Source organism: Amblyomma americanum, chromosome 2 (genome assembly GCF_052857255.1).
Source record: "Amblyomma americanum isolate KBUSLIRL-KWMA chromosome 2, ASM5285725v1, whole genome shotgun sequence".
Classification (NCBI taxonomy): domain Eukaryota; kingdom Metazoa; phylum Arthropoda; class Arachnida; order Ixodida; family Ixodidae; genus Amblyomma; species Amblyomma americanum.
In genome coordinates, this window is record NC_135498.1 from 38,466,171 (window position 1) to 38,483,330 (window position 17,160).

Sequence of the window (17,160 nt, forward strand, 5' to 3'; positions counted from 1 at the left end):
GAGCCACTAGCCACCTCCCAAACCTGGTGGGCGGCGGTCGCCGTGCTCGACCCATCTGACCTGCACCCTCCGAAGCTCCACCCATGATCCACCCACCTCACCTTCCAGAAGGAAATTATGTCGAATGTGTGAACCCTCGGCGTGTAGTAAAACCATTATTTAGAGTAAAAGCATCAAAGTAATCACTGAGGGTAAATACAACTGCTTTCCCGCAATTGTCGCATCGGATCTGTGACACACACGAGAATTCTAACAGAAGTCTTGTTTTAAATAAACGTTGCATCAACGCTGGCAATGTCCAGGTGGCCTGGTTGCAAATTAATCATTTTCATTAACATTTTTCGCTATTCAAGAATGCACCGACTAACTCGGCGCCTAAATTTGCAGTATGCACAACTGAACACATCGGGGTCAATATATTCCAACTTTATTGGCGAATGTCATGGCACATACTCAAATGGCATCGCCTACGCACCACCGTTCATTCAACACCGGGTCTTGTCGGTCGGTAAGCTCTTCTCATTTTCACCGCACCACAAACGACCTCATAAGACACCACAACGTCGAAAGCAAACACTAGCCCGCAGTTTCACCTTTGCACAACGTAGCAGACCGTTTCGCAGTGCGGTTTATATTTAAAAACATACGCCTCGTGGCTGCCTCGTGGAACACAACGCAGTTGTACGCGAGCACAATGACAAAACACTTTGATGTCCACGCCGATGCGGCTTCGTATTGTTCACTGCACTGCCTGCAGCGCTGGATACAATGATTCACAGCGTAGCAGTCACCACGACAGCACTGATGATCCACAGTGGAAGCTCCGGTGCAAAATCGCTGAAGTCCATGTCCATCTCCCGCCTCCTCGCCACGGCACGTCGCCCGGCTTTGCAGAGAATATGACATCATGTTCGCCTCTTCTGTTCCACCCGCTCGGCAATCCTCTACGCGAAGCTTATTAACCAGTCTCTCTTCTGTCTCTCTCTCCGGAGCGGTTTCAACGCTACGGTGACTGTATATTCCTTCTTATAAAAGTGATTCCAGCATTAAACTCCAGTACATTGCAAGAACTGCTCAGCATTACGTGTAACAGTTCTATACAAAGCTCGTTGCTAGAGCTAACGAGTTCACCGTAAGTTGTACTACTACATTATGCTCCAAAATAAGCTCATCGTGGCAAGAATGGCCACCGTACATAGGCAGTAAGCACTGTGTCGCATAACACACTTCTTGGAAACTATCTTTGTTCATTTTGATCACCCCGTCGTCACATGGTGTATGTATAACTTCGTTTGTCTGCAATGCCATTATGACATACTTGTACACACGAATACATAATTTTACAGTTATTGGCGCTATCTTTCGCTGTTTCTTCCTTCACGTATTACACTTCACTAGCGTTTTTTTTTTGTTTAAGATATATCTTTGAAAGCTTTTAACGATGCGTTCATGTACCAGCGTCTCTGGCGTTGCTTTCACTGGTAGGTTTCGTTTACCTTTAAAATATCCCGTTCACTTCTTCGTACCAATTTTGAAGACAAATCTTCCGTTCGGCAAAGAAAAGCAGCATTTGGCAGGAGTGTCTCTGGAAGACCTAGACCGCAGGAGGCCTCCAACTTCGAGAGGCAACTGTGTACCACCCGTCAACGCCGAATGAAACTGGTTATTTATCTGGATCGGTTGGAGATTAGTGTTGAAGAGGGTCATGGGGTCTGTGGTAAGGTCCAAAGGGGCGTTGAGAGAGGTCGCCTGCAAAAGATGAGGGGGCGTGTTTTGTTGTATGGCGCGCAGGCGATCTGTGAAGAACCCCTGGTGAGCTTGCAGCACATTAGTAGGGTGCGTTAGGTGCGTTGGCTGTTGCCTGGCTGTGGTAAACCCTCCGCCAACTATTGTGGTTGAACCTTGATTCGAATTTCGAATGCTGAAAGTTTGCTTCACAGTTGGTCTTGGTGTTGTGGTCACTTTACCGGCGGGTGTGCGTTGCGGCTGTATAAGACGATGGAAAGTTTCTATCGCCTTCTCAAGCTGGGCGCTGTACTCTTCTTGGCTGGTGGGGAGAGGTGGGGCATGTGTCGTTGGTCTGGGTCTCCTTGTTGGCTGAACACTGTTGTGGCCAAATAGTCGCGGAGGTGGTGACGACGGCGGTGGCGGGATCGTGGTGATAGTCGGGGGTGGCGGTGTAGGCGTAGTAAATATGTTATGCGGCACGTATCTAACGTCTTTCGTAACGGGAGGCTGAGGTGATGTCAGGGTCCCGGGATGCCCTTCGGTGAAGAAGTTGCCCACGGAATGGGGGTTGACAAAGCTCGGCGTTGTGTGAATATTGAAATTTCTTTCCGCGGAATCCTTGAACTCCCCGCTGGATGTTCCTCCATTGAAGGTTTCTTCATGTTTGCGGGGCACATTGAACGTATTCGGGACTTCAAAAGGGAACACGGTACCAGGACGACTGACACTGTTTCTGCCGCCAGAATTTACTTCCCCGGATGGAACAGCCGTCGAGAATTGAAGAAATTTGTCATCCCCGTGAGGCAACTCTGTTGAAGTTTCGGCCGATGACGTGGTCTGGAACTGAGGAGGGATCGTAGGTTTAGGCGGCGCGCTGTGTAGCTCCTCGCTGTCATGGTACGCCATTAGTGATTCGGGGAAGGAGTGCTGTGGGGGCCTTGGCTCTGGTAGTGGCGTTTCTTGTGGAACGACAAGGCCGGCTGTGGGCGCGGGATCTCTGTTTACGACGTGCGATGCGACATTGGATTGAGGTGGTCCACCCGGGTAAGCTTGCGTGCTTTCGAAGGACGTTACACTGTACACCTCCTGAGAAGTCGGACGGTTGTGCGACAAGGAGTCGGGTCCAGACGGGTGAGTGTTAGCTCCAGGGTGCTCTACAGTGGTGGGATCTTCATGTTTGCCAGCATAAGAGTCGCCGTTCGCATCCTCTTGACTGCTGAAGGACGGTATTCCCTTGTTTTCATTCGGCGGTGGGGCATTGCCTAGGTCGGCGTTCGGTGGGCGTTTTGAAGATGACGCTTTCAGAAGTGCAGCTAAGGCTCTGCTCAGCTCTTCGGGAGTAAAGTCTTCGAGAGAAGGCCGCGTGTGAGTCTGTGGTCGAGTGGTGTGGTGCAGATTAGGAGGCGCATGGGCTTCGGGAGTGGATGCGGGACCTGTAGATTTCGGCAGCTCCGTTTTTATCGTGTGATCTAAGTGGTCATGTTGAAAGTGCGGCTCCTCTTCATGTTGCGAGGTAGAGTCGTGGTGAACTGCATTCAGCTCTTTTGAAGGTCTCTGATATGGTGTTTCTCCGGCAAGTGTACTGGTTACGTGCTGAACTTGATGAAAGCCCTGTGGGGCTGTGGCCGGGGCCGAGACTAGTGCTGCCGTCTCTGTATGCCCAGCGTCTGCAGGAGGTGCATATGGCTGAGTGTGCTGTCTTGGTGCGTTGACTGTTGTGCCTGAATTCGGCGCCTTGTCGAGATCGGCTTGGCCCTGAATCATAGCAGCAGAAAATGTGTTGCCGCCTTGAACATCTGCTGTTTCAGCCGTATGCGGAGCTGACTTCTTGTAATCACGGGTATTCGGGTCATACTCAAACAAAACTGGCAATGTTGTGGGGGGAACGTAGCCGTTCTGTTCCGGTGTGTTCCTCAAAGGGGGCTGCTTTTCTGTTTCTTGGGGTTGTGTTCCGTAAACAGTGTGTGTTGTGGCGAACTTATTACCTCTTAAGTGCTGCTGCTGAACATTTTCATGTTGCACCGCACGCGCTGCCTCGACTGCTGGCCCATTAGCTTCGTGCCTTGTTGTGAAACTGTATATGGTGGGCAGCCGTGATCCAGCAGACGTGGCAGATTTAGTTTCATGTTGTAACCTTTGCGTCACCGGGAATGTCGCGGAATCGGGTTGACTAACCGTGCGCACTGAACCGGTTGTTCGATCCTGATGAGGAATTTGGCTACTTGGTTCTCGGGATAAGGACTGACTGGGCCTACTTGTGCCGGGAGAAGACACGAACCGTTCTTCTGTGGACGCCTTAATTTCCTGCGTGGTCCTGGTGTTAGCAGGAGCTACGCTTTGTGACGACAGGCCAGATATTGCTTGCACTTGCGAAGTTCCTTGGTTAGCACTGTAAGATATCACAGTTGCCTCAGAGGGACCACCCTGAGTTTGTGTGTGAAGCTGAGGGGACTTTGGAGGCTCGACACTGTGATCTCTATCGGCAGCAGTCGTGTGGTGGGAGTGTGTCTGTGTTTTACCCTGATTGTCATGACGTTGGGGCGTAACTATTTCTCTTGGTCCAGACTGTATGAAGTCGGTCGTTGTTTGAAACTGCGTGGGAACGGCAGCAGCATTGTAGGTACTCTGGTCAACGTATTGCAGCTCGTCCCCTCTAGTCAGAGCCGTGCCCCTTGAAGATGGACTGAATGTTGTGTGCGCCCTATCGCCAGGCAAACTTCCAAGTGGACTTTGGGGCTTTTGTATGGTTGATGTTGCGAACCGCGGTGGCACAGTCGGCTTATGATGCCTGTTTGTTTCTGTGTAAAGCGGCAGACTATCGGTCTGTGGGCGTGTTGGTCGTGGCGGCGTTGCGGTTGGAAATGCCTGGCCCCCATTTTCATTTCTTACTGGAATACTAACTGAGCTTGGCCGGATCCTGTCGTTCAGCGTGGTAGAATAATCTAAGCTGGCAGGTCTCGGAGTGAGTGTCGTGCGGCCTAACTCGCCGCTTGTATCATCCACCTCTTTCGGCCCAGCATTTTCCAACATCAGTGTTCCTTGAATTTTGAAGATTTTTTCTGGGTGATCAGCTACCTGGGCAGCTGTTAAGTCCTTCAATATCATTCTACCAAGCTGCTCCGGTGCTGTCGGCGTGACTGAACCATCACGCGCATCTGTCGTCTTGTCATGGTTCAGATATTCTTTCGGGGTCTGCGAGGATTCTGGCAAAGTTTTTGGCCTGGTGAGCTGTTCTCGGGGCCTCGCAGGAACCGTCACGTGCGCTCTTGGTGAAGGTCTCGGCGTACCTTGCTGCTGAGGTACTGAAGCGGGTACAGGTCCTAGTGGTGGCTGGTACGATGTAAATATGTCCTTTAAACTTGACACAGCTGGCGACGGCGATGCTGGCGATGAATGCGCGGTACCCGCTGGCTCCACAAGTGCTGAGGCATCAGCAGATGCTTGTACCCCAGTCGTGGTTCTGAACTGAAATTGACCAACATTGTCCGCTGTCGACGTTTCGCCTCCGGTGCCTGTAAACTCGTTCTGGTCGTTTTGGCCATATGTGGTCCGAGCTAGAGGCTCTGGCGAAGTTGGACCTCGCTTTGGTACTACAATGGTATCACGGCTATAGCCATAGAAGGGCCTGAAATTTGTCGGACCTCCTTCTTGAACAGTTTTTGGTACTGGAGGAGCATTGGTAGCCTGGGGAGTATAGCGGTCCCGATTATTGCCGGAATACTGTGGCTGCAACGCTTCTGAGGAAGGCAAGGGACGTTGGTTCACGCTATACGAGGAGTCTTGAGGAGTCGTATAAGGAGTTCTCGGCCTAGCGGTCAATGTCAGATGCGGCGACTCCTGGCTCTGTGGTCTTTCATCCGCCATTGCTAGGGTGTGTTGGGGCCTCTGTGGTCTGTTTGTGCGCCGTGGTTGAGCGGTCGGCTGTTCCGGTGGTACATTGAGATCCGATTCCCTGGCTGGCGGCACGTAGCCACTTTGTTCCGCAGATGTTATATAAACCACGGGTCTTCTTGTCGCCCTAAGAGTTTCTGTCGACACGTGATCTGGACGCCGGGATGTGAGACTTTGGGTTGTGTCTGGAACAAATGAATGCGTGGAGCTTGGTTGCCTGTGCGACGTTGCGCTGCCAGCCGGCGGTGTGGACTCTGGATAAGCCGTGCTCTTTTCCGTCTGACCCTTGGTTGTTATCAAGCGTCCACGTATGACGAGATCTCTTTGCGATGTTTGCGTGACTTGGACAGTCGACGGACCCAGGTCTGCTGTCCCTGTGGGCGAATCATGTTTCACAGGCTGCTCTGGAGCATCTTGGTGAAGTGGCCTCGTAGCGAGATGCTGCGTTTCCGGCCCTTGTCCTGCTTGCTGGGATTTCTCCACATTCGCAGCTCCATTCGCGTCAGCTGAGAGTGAACTTCGGTCGCCGCTTCGCAATGAAGTCGTGAACCCACTATTGGGCTCCGCGGTTGGACGAAGCGTGTCTCTGCTTTTAGAAGGCTCTTCTGTTGACGGAATGAACGGTCGTCGCAGATGGCCGCTTCGCATTGGTTTCGGGGCAAATCTCTGCCTGGTACCAGTAACAAATTTCCTCGTTGGAGTGATGTCTTCAGCATTAGGTGTCGTCGCAGTGCTATCTTGAGTGGTGGGAGTATGCGCGACAGAGGAGGTTGGTGTATATTCGACTGCGCCGTAATGTTGAGATGTGCCGCGATTTCGCGCTGTGGGTGCCGGCGTCTCGAATGCATGTGTCGACGCTACAGGCTTTTGCGAATGCGCTGTCGTGTGGGGTTGCCTCGACGTAATGTGTGTGGGGCTAGAGAGGCTAATTGCAGCGGTTGAATGCGTCTTTACGTGCTCTTGCCGGCTTCTTACTGTTGTTGGACCGCTCGTGGTCTTTGGTATTCTCCTAAACGGTTCGTCCTCTAAACGGTCAGCGCCGGCTTCTTTTGACAGGTCACCTTCGGACGGGAATGTGCCGTAGGCCAGTTTTCCCACTTTGGTCCATGAATAAGGCGAAGTGTCTGCGTTTAGCGTCGGTGTCAGCGGCCGATTGCTGGTGCTTGTGGGAAGCGTTGAGTTGCGTACTCTTTGCCGCATGCGCTCGAATATCGTTGTCGGAGAAGGCGGCGCTCCGGGTGTGAGTTCTTCTTGGATTTTCTTTTCTGGCTTAAAAGCGTAATCTTCCGCGCTTGTTGTCTGCCTCGATGTGGTTTGTGGGCGTGTACGTCTGCCTGTTGCCGTCACGCGGCCTTCGGCCCTAGATGTTGTATCCTGTGTCGGTAACGCGTATTTAGATTCCGGTCGAGTTGTTGAGCGAGAGGAGGCCTGACGCGTCGATGGTTTCGCGTTATTCGTTGGTTGATTGCTTGCTGAGTGTGAACTTAACCCTGGTGAAAGTGAAGACTCAGGGTCATACTCCACGCTGCTTGTTACACCTTGTTCGTTGTAGTGGGCTTTTTTAGTAGTCTTTGTTGACTTTGTTGGAGCAGTCGGAGGGTAAGTCGTGGGGTAAGGAGATTGCGGCTCTTGTCTGGGTGTCTCTGGAAGGTGTTCGCTTTGTTGAATTTCAGGAACAGATGGCGAATGCTTGCGAGACTCTGGTCCAGGTTCATTTGTCTGACTTGTCTCTGGTGCAGGTGGCTTCATATGAGACTCATCATCGTGGACGTTAGCGGAGGGCGGTTCTGTTTCAGTTGTTTCCGTTGCAAATATAGAAGCTGGAAGCGTATCATAGTGCGATATGCTAGCAGTCTGATGCGTCTGCGAACTTGTTCTACGTGGCACTGGCGTGAAAGTGGATTTCTGTGGTCCCGGACGGCCTGAACCAGGGTTGCTTTGCTCAGGGTTCTCAGCGTACCTCGTTGTTTCTCTGTTTCTGTCAGCGGTTGTTGCTCCGTCTCCAGTGGTTTGAGTGGTCTGCAGGCCCTGTGATGGGTTCTGCGCCTCAGCGTTTGACGTCAACAGCGGACCACCGTACTTGCTGGTATGTGTGGTGCTGCGAGGGCCTTGTGTTCCTGCGTAAGTAGAAGAGGGTATTTCTGCGCGCGCAGCGGTAGTCAAGTCATACTTGTGAATAGCTTCTGCTAACGTAATTGTCATACGAGTCCTGTACACGGGGGGCTTCGTAGTCTGTGTAACCTCTCCTTGTGCCGATGTCTGGCGCAGGTTAGCGCGCGACGTCGCGGTGAGGTTTTTGTCCGGTTCGAAAGAAATAGACCGCACCGTCCCCCTCGGACCATTGACGTTGACGGCGTCCGTCCTCAGGGTCATCTCCATAGGCCCACCCGTGACCCAACGTCCCGTGCTGGAAATCGGCTGCTCCGACCGTGGTCTGGTGACAGCAGCGACGTCTTCAAGTACGTCGGTGCTCCCAGTGTTACCACTTCTCGCATCGCTTTCTGTTATGTCACGGCTTGAAGTCCCTGTGACTGTTTGGCTGTGAGTAGGCCGTCCTGTTGGTTCGGAGGATCGAGTATATTGCTGAGCACCTTCTTGCGAGGCTACAGCACTGGGCGTCCTTCGTGTCTGGGTGCGAGGAAGTGTAATAGGAGCGGGAGTTGTGCTTGGAACAGCCGTCACTGGGTGGCTATAGTTGAGCGGATCTTCAAGTTGTGTGTCTTCGAGGAACTCAGGCTCATCATCAACGGATGTGCGGCGCTGAATGGCCATGGAGCCTATCGGACTGCTGCCAGCGGTAGTATAGGCTCGTCTCTCACCTGGAAGCTCCTGGAACGTAGAGGGTCCCGTTATGGGATGTGTGTCGAAGTCGTCTGGCTTGTTGCGCGAATCTCCGGTCGACAACGTTCGCAAAGCCTGGTACAGAGCGTGGTAATAGTCGGCTACCGGTTGAGAAGGACCTTCCTTCTCACGAAAACCACCGTTCTTGCCGGAGGAAGCGAATGGCTCCAGGTTGTTGTAGTTGGGAGCCGAGAGGGAGTTGTCTGTCGTGTCAACGTCGTCTTCGTCATCGAGGTTTGGTTTGGCGTTGCTGGTAATGCTGGCGTGGCTGGGCACAAAGTTGTCGTAGTGCGCTTGGTTTACGTCGGAGGGATAGTACGAGCGAACCTTGCGAGTCAGCGTGATGTTCACGACCGTCGTCTGGCCGTCTACAATTTCGACGGGAACTTCTACGTCGTTGTGTTCTGGAGACGATGCCTGCGGAAATAACAGAAGTTGAAGCAGATTTAAACGTCGAGTTTTATAAGCCCGTCTTTATGGATTGAACTTTTCTACTCGAAAGGGTTCATGACACATTGTTGTCTTCAGTTTTAACAGCACAAGTCCATTTCTTAAAGTGCAGGAGTTAAATATAACTTCGAAACGTGAGGCCGGTAAGTCAAAAGCCCTAATTCTCCGAGCCAGTTGTGCGTTTGACCACACCTGACACTCCACTCGTGTCCTGTAGGTCTTACCGAGAGGCAACACAAACGATCGCTTAGCTACTGTTTTTCGATGAGGAATTAAAGACTACTTTGGGAAAATACGTGTAAAACATTACGAAATATTGTGAAGGTTATTAGCTTTTTGCACTGCACACGCTAAGGAATCGGTACTTAGGAGGCTTATGCAACATTTGTATCAATTCTTAACTGTTCGACATTTGTTCATTAACCTATCGGATTTAGACTTCTGCGCGACATCTCTTTAGTAGCTGGCCGTGTAACATGCTCATTGTTAAAGGTTACAAGAGCCAGCGCTGTCAAGGCACAGAGTTGCATAACTGAGTGGATCAAGTTGTTACCCCCATTACGGGGAAATGCATAATCTAAGCACCTCAGTTTTTGGAAATTATTTTTATCGTATCCAAATTTTTAACTTAAACAACAGTGCTAAAATGTAGAGAGAAGGCAGGAAGATGGGATTCTTGACAACACAAAACAACGTGAACAAGAATCGGGATGAGCTTCAGTCCTCTAGCGAATATTTCGACAGGTGAGCTTTTCTTCGTCTATAAAGTCCTCTTGTCGAAACGATGGCTAGCGGAATGAGGCTCCTCCTCAACCCTTTTTCACTGCTAAAATGTAGTTTTTTAAATCCCGTGTGACACAACTGGTGGGAAAGTCTTTATCGTGAAAGGACTTATAATGACAAGAACAGCGCCAACAATAAATGAAGCTGCGAACAAGGATTAAATCACAGTGTGCCGAGGAGGTAGCCAGGATACACTTACCATTAGCGTATATCTTCCAGGCAGCAAGATCCTCCAGTACTCTCCCTTCTGACTTGTCCTAAACGGCATGTAGCGTCCTTTGATCATGAGCCTGCCTTTGGTAACAGGATAGCCTACGTCATCGGTGATAATTCCTCGCAGGCCTGCGATTTGGTTAGGAAGAAGAAAACGTGTCAAGTATTGTATCTGAAGCTAATGCCCACTCTGTGGAGATTCGATAATACCAGCGATCACAAAAAAAAAACAACCTATACGGCCTTTGCAAGTTAACAGATTGTTGTTGACTCGCCTACCCTGTGGGCTATGAAATATGGCGTAGTGGAGAGCTGAGGATTAAATTTCACTCCGCTGAATTCTTTAAAGGGAAGTGAAATCTCGGCGCACGGGTCGTTTTGAGCACTGCCTGTGTCAAGATGACCGCATCTGCAGTAAACAACAATTCAACCTGGTACTTAGCCGGGGTGAGCTACATCTGCTCATCCACAGCGCCGGATAACGAGAGGCGCCTAAACCTTGAGAAAACAAAACAATCCTACTAAAGCTGCTCGTCTGTACCGGAACCAGTTTGTCGCCTTACGGAGGAGTAATGGTGCCTGTCCTTACCCCTTTGCGACTCTTCGAGCAGCTTCATGAGCGGCTTGAGGTTGTCCATCCAAAAGCGGCGCAGTTGGTACGACAGCGGGTACTTGCAGCAGGAAAGCTCCAAGGTCACCTCCATGCAGCCTCCTTGTACGTACGTGTAATCAGGCATGCTTCCTGCCATCATCAATTGGGAACGACGTCCAAATGAGACCCCGCATAAGCCACAGTATAGAGAAGCAAGTAGTCTAAAAGGAATAAGACAAAAACAAAATTTCCTCTAGACATTTCTCGCAGCCAAGCTAGCGATGCACGGCTGCTGCGTTTGCGGGCGAGAGCACATACGCTATGTGCTATATGCAACATGAAACTACACTCTAAATGCGAGTACGCCTATATTGGAGTAGAGAGAGAGTGAAGTGTCCTCTAGTGCAGCTTTTTTATAAAAGGTAGTGCACTGGAGGGCAGCTTTTTTACTGCTTTTACTCCCTTTTTATGCCTTTCTGTTTGGAGTGTACTATAGGGTTGAGAAACGCTGCGAATACATCAGTAATATTCGGTCACATAAGTAATAGTCACTCCCATTAAAACCTTAAGAAAATTGTCATGTTTAATTTCGTGTCGATAAATAGATAAATTTTTGACGAAGGCTGCACCCAATGGCGCGTGTCTGCTGGTTGCGAACGGAACAATGAAGGGAGTAAGTGCAGTAGCGCGCAACGGCTGCTTGCACCGAGGAGGAAGTCGGGGCGTGTACGGGCAAGAAACGGCGCATGCCAACGGTCCCAGCAGGCAGTCGCTGGCCGTTGAACGGCGGAGCCAGCAGTCCGGCGAGCGACGCAGGGGTGCGGCAAGCACGATAGTGGCTAGCTTTTGCCTATACCTGCATAATTTTCCCAGGAGCATGTCATCGCAGCGGTACACTGGTCAGATGATGCATATCTGCCTGAAGGGTCGTTTTTTTGGGGGGGAAATGAGTGCAGTTTAGAAGTGACAGATGGTTTCTCGTGTTTTACGGAAATTAGCCTGCGTCCGTTATGTCGTAGGGTCTACAGTGGGATACAACTCAAGAATGGAGCGGCTGTTCAGCCGTCAGAGGACCCCCTTCAAGGCAATGGCGTCGGCCGATTCTCATGAACCTGATAGCGTGACAATGCAGGGAGAGGACTATCCTTCACCATGAAGGGAGTTGACTATTCCCTTTCATCTGCCCTTCCTGCATTGTGACGCTAGCAGGTTCATGAGAATCGGCCGACGCCATTGCCTTGAAGGGGGTCCTTGACGGGGGAAGAGCTACTCCATTCTTGAGCTGCATCCGACTATAGCCTCATGAGAGATCTTCAAATCAGAACAGAAAAGAAAGTGCGCCCATAAAAATGCCTTCAAAATGAGCATGACTTCGTCAGCGAGCGTGCGTTTGTGCGTATTGAAGGATGGAACCGTTAGTAATGGTTAATATAACGGTTTAGTTGGCTGAATGGCCAGAGAGTCTTGTAAGGAACTGTGACCTATGAGCTTTAGGCTTTGCAGCTATACCCACTATGTCTAGAGTAGACATAACCTCTTAATATAGAGGAAGCTATGATCTGGGGAGGTAAAGTAAATATGTAGCCCAGGAAAAATGACATCAAGAAAAGCATGGAGAAAAGCGGCTGTAGGTTACATAAGCGCTGATAACTGCTGACACATTTTACTCGACACTCAGGGCTACCAAGGCAGCAAAATAGACACGATGTACCCACCCTTGAATGGGTACCATTTGGCACCATTGACGATGCCGTCGTGGTACGTCTGACGCTCGCAGGAGAAGCGGCGCATGGTCGGGTGGTTTAACGAGTAGGTTCGTGCCAGATGCTGGAAGACGTCGTCATCCGGTGTCCTCGACTCCACCGTGTCTGTGGGTGCAGTCAGAGCAGTTTGGATTAGACGCAGCAGGCACGCACATGTCAGTGGGCGTTTAGCGTTTCTGTCGCTATGAATGTATCATCGCGCAACACCTTTGAAGAGAAACCAAACTAAATTAAGTAATACGTCATTACGTCTGCTGTCTTTCTAAAGTGTGAGGACAGGGTGGCGAGGTACTCAAAGGGAATAACGATTTGGTTTCGTCATATTCATTTTTGTTAAATTCTAGCTTATTATTAAATGTACTGCAGCATGCTCATGAGTTGCTGCGCACACGTGGGCAAGTGCAGTGTGCTCTGTTGCTTGCGATTTGTTTGCGGGTGTCATGCACCTACGATGTTTGCATTTTGCTTGCGTGAGTGGGATATGCTTGTGAAAATGGTGTGTATTTGCTTGTATGCACGTTTGCATGTCCAACGTTGTCGGACAAAAATTTTGAAAACTGGAGAACTTAGATATTGTTGTAGAAATATTGAAGGTAATGGTACATTCTTCTGATATGTAGCAAAATATTTATTTTAAAGCGTTTCCATCGATCGCATCGAACAGTTAAGACTGTCATAGAACGCCGGTAGGGAATGCTTTCGACAATTGCAAAAACTTTAATAGAAAAAAAATGCAAAACATGCCGTTGGGTGATCTGCGCATATATTTATTGTTATAATGAAATCTTACGTTATATGAAAAAATTGCGTCCATAAGCGGCTCAAAAATGCTTTTGTCCCGAATTGTTGAGTATGTGCTTTTGTAAAGAACTTCTATGGCATAACAATCGAAAGTTAGATGGCAGGGGACTACATTGTGTACAAAACGTGTACACCAGGCAATATACAAAATTAAAGAATGATAGGGCGACCAGCTATATGATCACCGTGTCGAGGGCTGAGAGTACTTGTATATTATGGCATAAGTATAGCTTCGTTTAGCCGAAGAGTTCCGAAGTTCATCGACTTGTCCCGTTTTTTTTTAATATTTAAGATGTGGATTTTTCTCATTTTAACTTATGACAGCCCACTCTTGCTTTTCGCGTTAAAACACGACATGTCAGAATCAGAGGCACCATCGTTCGGAGGGTTTGCGAGCTAAAGGCATATTCACACCTGCGAGTCGTGGACTTCGCGCGACCGGTTTCAGTTGATTAGTTACGGTTCTATAGGACTGGGAAAGCAGTGAGACACCTCAACGACTGACCGAAACTATAGTCGGATACAACTCAAGAACGAAGCGGCTCTTCCCCGTCAGTGGACACCCTTCCAGCCACTGGCATTGGCCGATTGTCATGAGCCTGCTACCCTCACAATGCAGGGAGTGGGCCGACAATGCAAGGAGGGGACCACCTCGGACTATGTAGGACAGGGACTATCCCCTTTCATCTGCCACTCCCTGCATCGTAGCGCTAGCTGTCTCATGGAAATCAGCCAACGCCATTGGTTCGAGTGGAGGTTCTTTGACGGGGGAAAGCCGCCTGGTTCTTGAGTTGTCCGCGACTCGCAGGTGTGAACGCCCCTTATGTCTCAGCGCACAGAGAGCAGTTCGAATGAAGCTAGCTAGCTCACTCTGTCCGTAGGTGTCGTCGTACGGGTAGCGCACCAGCATGGCTCCTCCGTGCAGGTTGCCCGAGAGCACGAACGGGATGCTGTCGATCCACTTGCGCACCGCAGCCGTCTCCGGTTCCTCCACGGTGCGCACCGTGTGGCTGGGGTCCGGGAAGTTGCGGTTCAGGTCCACGCCGGCGCTGTTGTACCTGTCGGGGATGCATGCAGTGAGTATATAGGTTTGCGCAGTACAAGCGCCATATAATGATCGCTCATTGCACGCACATATTCGTAGAAGTTACGTCGAACGGGAAACATCGAATAGTATGCCATGCACCATTACTTACGCCGCAACGTAAGAAGTACGCACGGAGCCATGCGACACGGAGAAATCAAAAGCAAGGAGACTGAACCGCTGCCCTGCAGACGGCACATGTAAATTCAAGTCTGCGGCGGTTTTTGGGACGCCATACTGCAAGAAGGAGTTCGAAGGAAAGGGAAGGAAGGAGGAGGGAACCTTTGTTCCTGGTGGAAATCGATTCCATGACTCTTTCTGGCCATGTTCATGATTTTTCGGCCGCAAAACGCCCATTTATCGCCGAGGAAATTGTATTTAGCAATTTTCAAGCCACTTTATTCAAACTGGGGAAGTCTATATCGAATAAGAGTCCGTGATCCCTGTTCAGAAGTGAATGGCTGCGTAGCCTATATGCCTGCAGGGATCCGCGCTAATAAAGAATTCTCTTGACGGAGCGCATTTTGCTTGCGAGAGCGGTCGGCAGTGGCAACACCTGTATTCCATTTTTTTAGCTGTTCGAGTTTATAGAAGCTTCATTTTCGTGGAAGTAGCATTTTTGTTTTCTCAGATAATACGGTAATTTACCGATACCGGCACTCTTCAGTTTTTCCTCACTGTCCCTTTATGTTACATCGATTGTACGCCATTTGAATCCGTATTCCTCATTTCCAATTTTTGTTGTAATGCGTTTCTGGGGCAAGCACGGCAGCAGTGTCCTTGCAGGGAGGAAAGAATTGCAGTGAAGTAGTAATGTCAAACGGGGGGGGGGGGGGGGGTAAGAAGTGTATACGTAAACATTGAAAGAGACGGCGCCCCCTTTCTTTCGGCACCTGTGTGCATTCCGGCTCACCTTCCCCTTAGTCCGACGCACTGCCCTTCCCTGGAGATGGACATTCCGTCGGGGTTCATGCTGGGCATGATGTGCACGTTGGTGTTGTCCAGCATCCACCGTATACGCGGGTCGGTGTCGTAGCCGTTGATCAGGTGCGCAATCAAGTGCAGCATCAGTTCCTTACCCACCACCTGAGTTGACGGCAAAGAGAATGCGAATTTGATTTACGATTCACCGATGCCTTTCCACCAGTTTGAAGCTTGAACATCGCACCCATCATCACAAACGAGTAAACGATATATCGAAATGGTTCAGTTCGTGACAGAAGCATACTTAGTTCGGAATAGCAATCACAACGAGAGTACAGAAACTACGTAGTTAATGATCGTTTCCAATCATTTAACGAGCACAGGCGCCAAGTTTTTTTTCTCACAACGACTGGTATACAAACGATAGGCCTATTTCAGGAATTGGTTCCAGCCTAAACTGCAGTCGATCTGTACCGTTACCCTATATATACCATGGTAAACGAGGCCGACCAATGTCTGTGGCAGGTGGATTCTTCAACTGTGATAAAAAGCCCTCATGTCTTCAATATACTTATTACTGCCAATCATAATTCCTTTAATCAATCACCCTGTTGACCGCGCACGCTATTGAACGCGGTTCAAACTGTTTAAACAATGATATACGCGGCATTTTCCTCTTTCGCACCTAAAGATGTCTTATTTTCTTTATGTTATCTTCATCTCGTGTGGAGAATTCCTTTGCAAAAATAACACCTCAAACATAACGCGATTCTCTGTATTCAGGAGAACGCAGAAATGAACTGAACGTTGCGGGTCTAGGTAGTGGTTATATTTCCTCTGACCAGAACGGCAACTCAAAGTGCTGCCCTGGCAAATGAATAAATATAAACAGACTGAACAGACAGACTGAATAAATATAAACGGTAGAAAATATACTCTACCGACACTGCCTGCTCGAAAGCGGTACCCGTTGGACATTCACAGCACAGCTGATAAGTTGCCTCTGAATATTCTGCTTCGTTGTATAAAAAGTAGACACTTCTTGTATGACTTAGTGACATCTCCAAATACAGAAATGCAAAATATTTGCTGAAATGATTTGTACTCTATATGACATACGACGTCACTGTACTTAGCCTTTAAGTCCCAGGTGCTTCATGAAATGCAAAAGTTGGCAACTGCAAAATGAGAATGAGCGAAGGCGAATGTGAAAACAAGCAAATCCACAAAGCACACTACAGATGGCTGAAAAATACACAAATACTGGGAACAATGGAGACTCATGTGAAAAAAATATGTAATTACTGATGATTAAACTTCAAAGTGATCCAAAAGTACAATGTGGCTCCTTTAGAGGGCTTCATTGTTATATGGAACCAAATACGAGAATAATTAATGAATATACACAATTACTGCAGTTCTGCGGGCGCAAAGTTGTCCAGAAAAAAAAAGCTTTTCTTTTGCCTCAATATCGTCGCAAGACTGCGAAACGTCTTAACTTCTATTGTTATGATTCTTAACAAAACAATTGCGCAGTGATTAAATTCTTCAACTGTGATGCTTATAAAAACAACTCTACAGGTAATTTACGTACCTCGTTGCCGTGCATGTTGGCGACGTATTTCATGGACGGCTTCAGCAACTTGTTGTTTGTTGAGCGTGACGTCAGTAATAGGACCCATAGTTCTCGTCCTGTAGAGAGAGTCAGAAGAGGGTCGGCAAAAAGACCGAATGGCCGGAAGTGTTGTTTAGGAGAGGGTGAAGGGTCATAACCTAAACAAACTGAAACGAAACAGCTCGCGACGTCAAACGCCCCGATGTCACAGCTCGAACGAGTGAGAAGAGAAAATATGCTGGCAACAGTGTTCCCCGAAGACGAAGCCTGACTTTGAGGAACGGTGTGGATTTACGACAACCTGTGGACGATCTTCCCTTTTTGTGTGACACCCTTGTTAGATCTAATTTATAAGCGCCTTGTAGCTCCCACTGAAACGGTTATATAATCATAGCACGTGCTTGTTTTAAGTCTGCATGTCACCGCATTAAAACTGCTTGTGCAAAAAAATTGTAATAAAAAAAGCGAAATGTTT

The 17,160-nt window shown here is 49.1% G+C and overlaps 1 protein-coding gene across 2 annotated transcripts in view; it reads right to left on the bottom strand.

Moving 5' to 3' along the window:
* Nucleotides 1-411: 411 nt before the first annotated feature.
* The window catches only part of LOC144121036 (uncharacterized), an 86,526-nt gene continuing 69,777 nt past the window's right edge, over nucleotides 412-17,160 (bottom strand). For both annotated transcript variants that reach the window (XM_077653942.1, XM_077653943.1), the window contains exons 3-9: nucleotides 16,665-16,762; nucleotides 15,060-15,232; nucleotides 13,933-14,120; nucleotides 12,214-12,366; nucleotides 10,496-10,648; nucleotides 9,893-10,035; nucleotides 412-8,877 (exon numbers count right to left, since the gene is read on the bottom strand). In XM_077653942.1, the coding sequence (XP_077510068.1) occupies nucleotides 1,513-8,877; nucleotides 9,893-10,035; nucleotides 10,496-10,648; nucleotides 12,214-12,366; nucleotides 13,933-14,120; nucleotides 15,060-15,232; nucleotides 16,665-16,762 (8,273 nt within the window). In that variant the 3' untranslated portion in view covers nucleotides 412-1,512. The remainder of the gene's footprint in view (nucleotides 8,878-9,892; nucleotides 10,036-10,495; nucleotides 10,649-12,213; nucleotides 12,367-13,932; nucleotides 14,121-15,059; nucleotides 15,233-16,664; nucleotides 16,763-17,160) is intronic.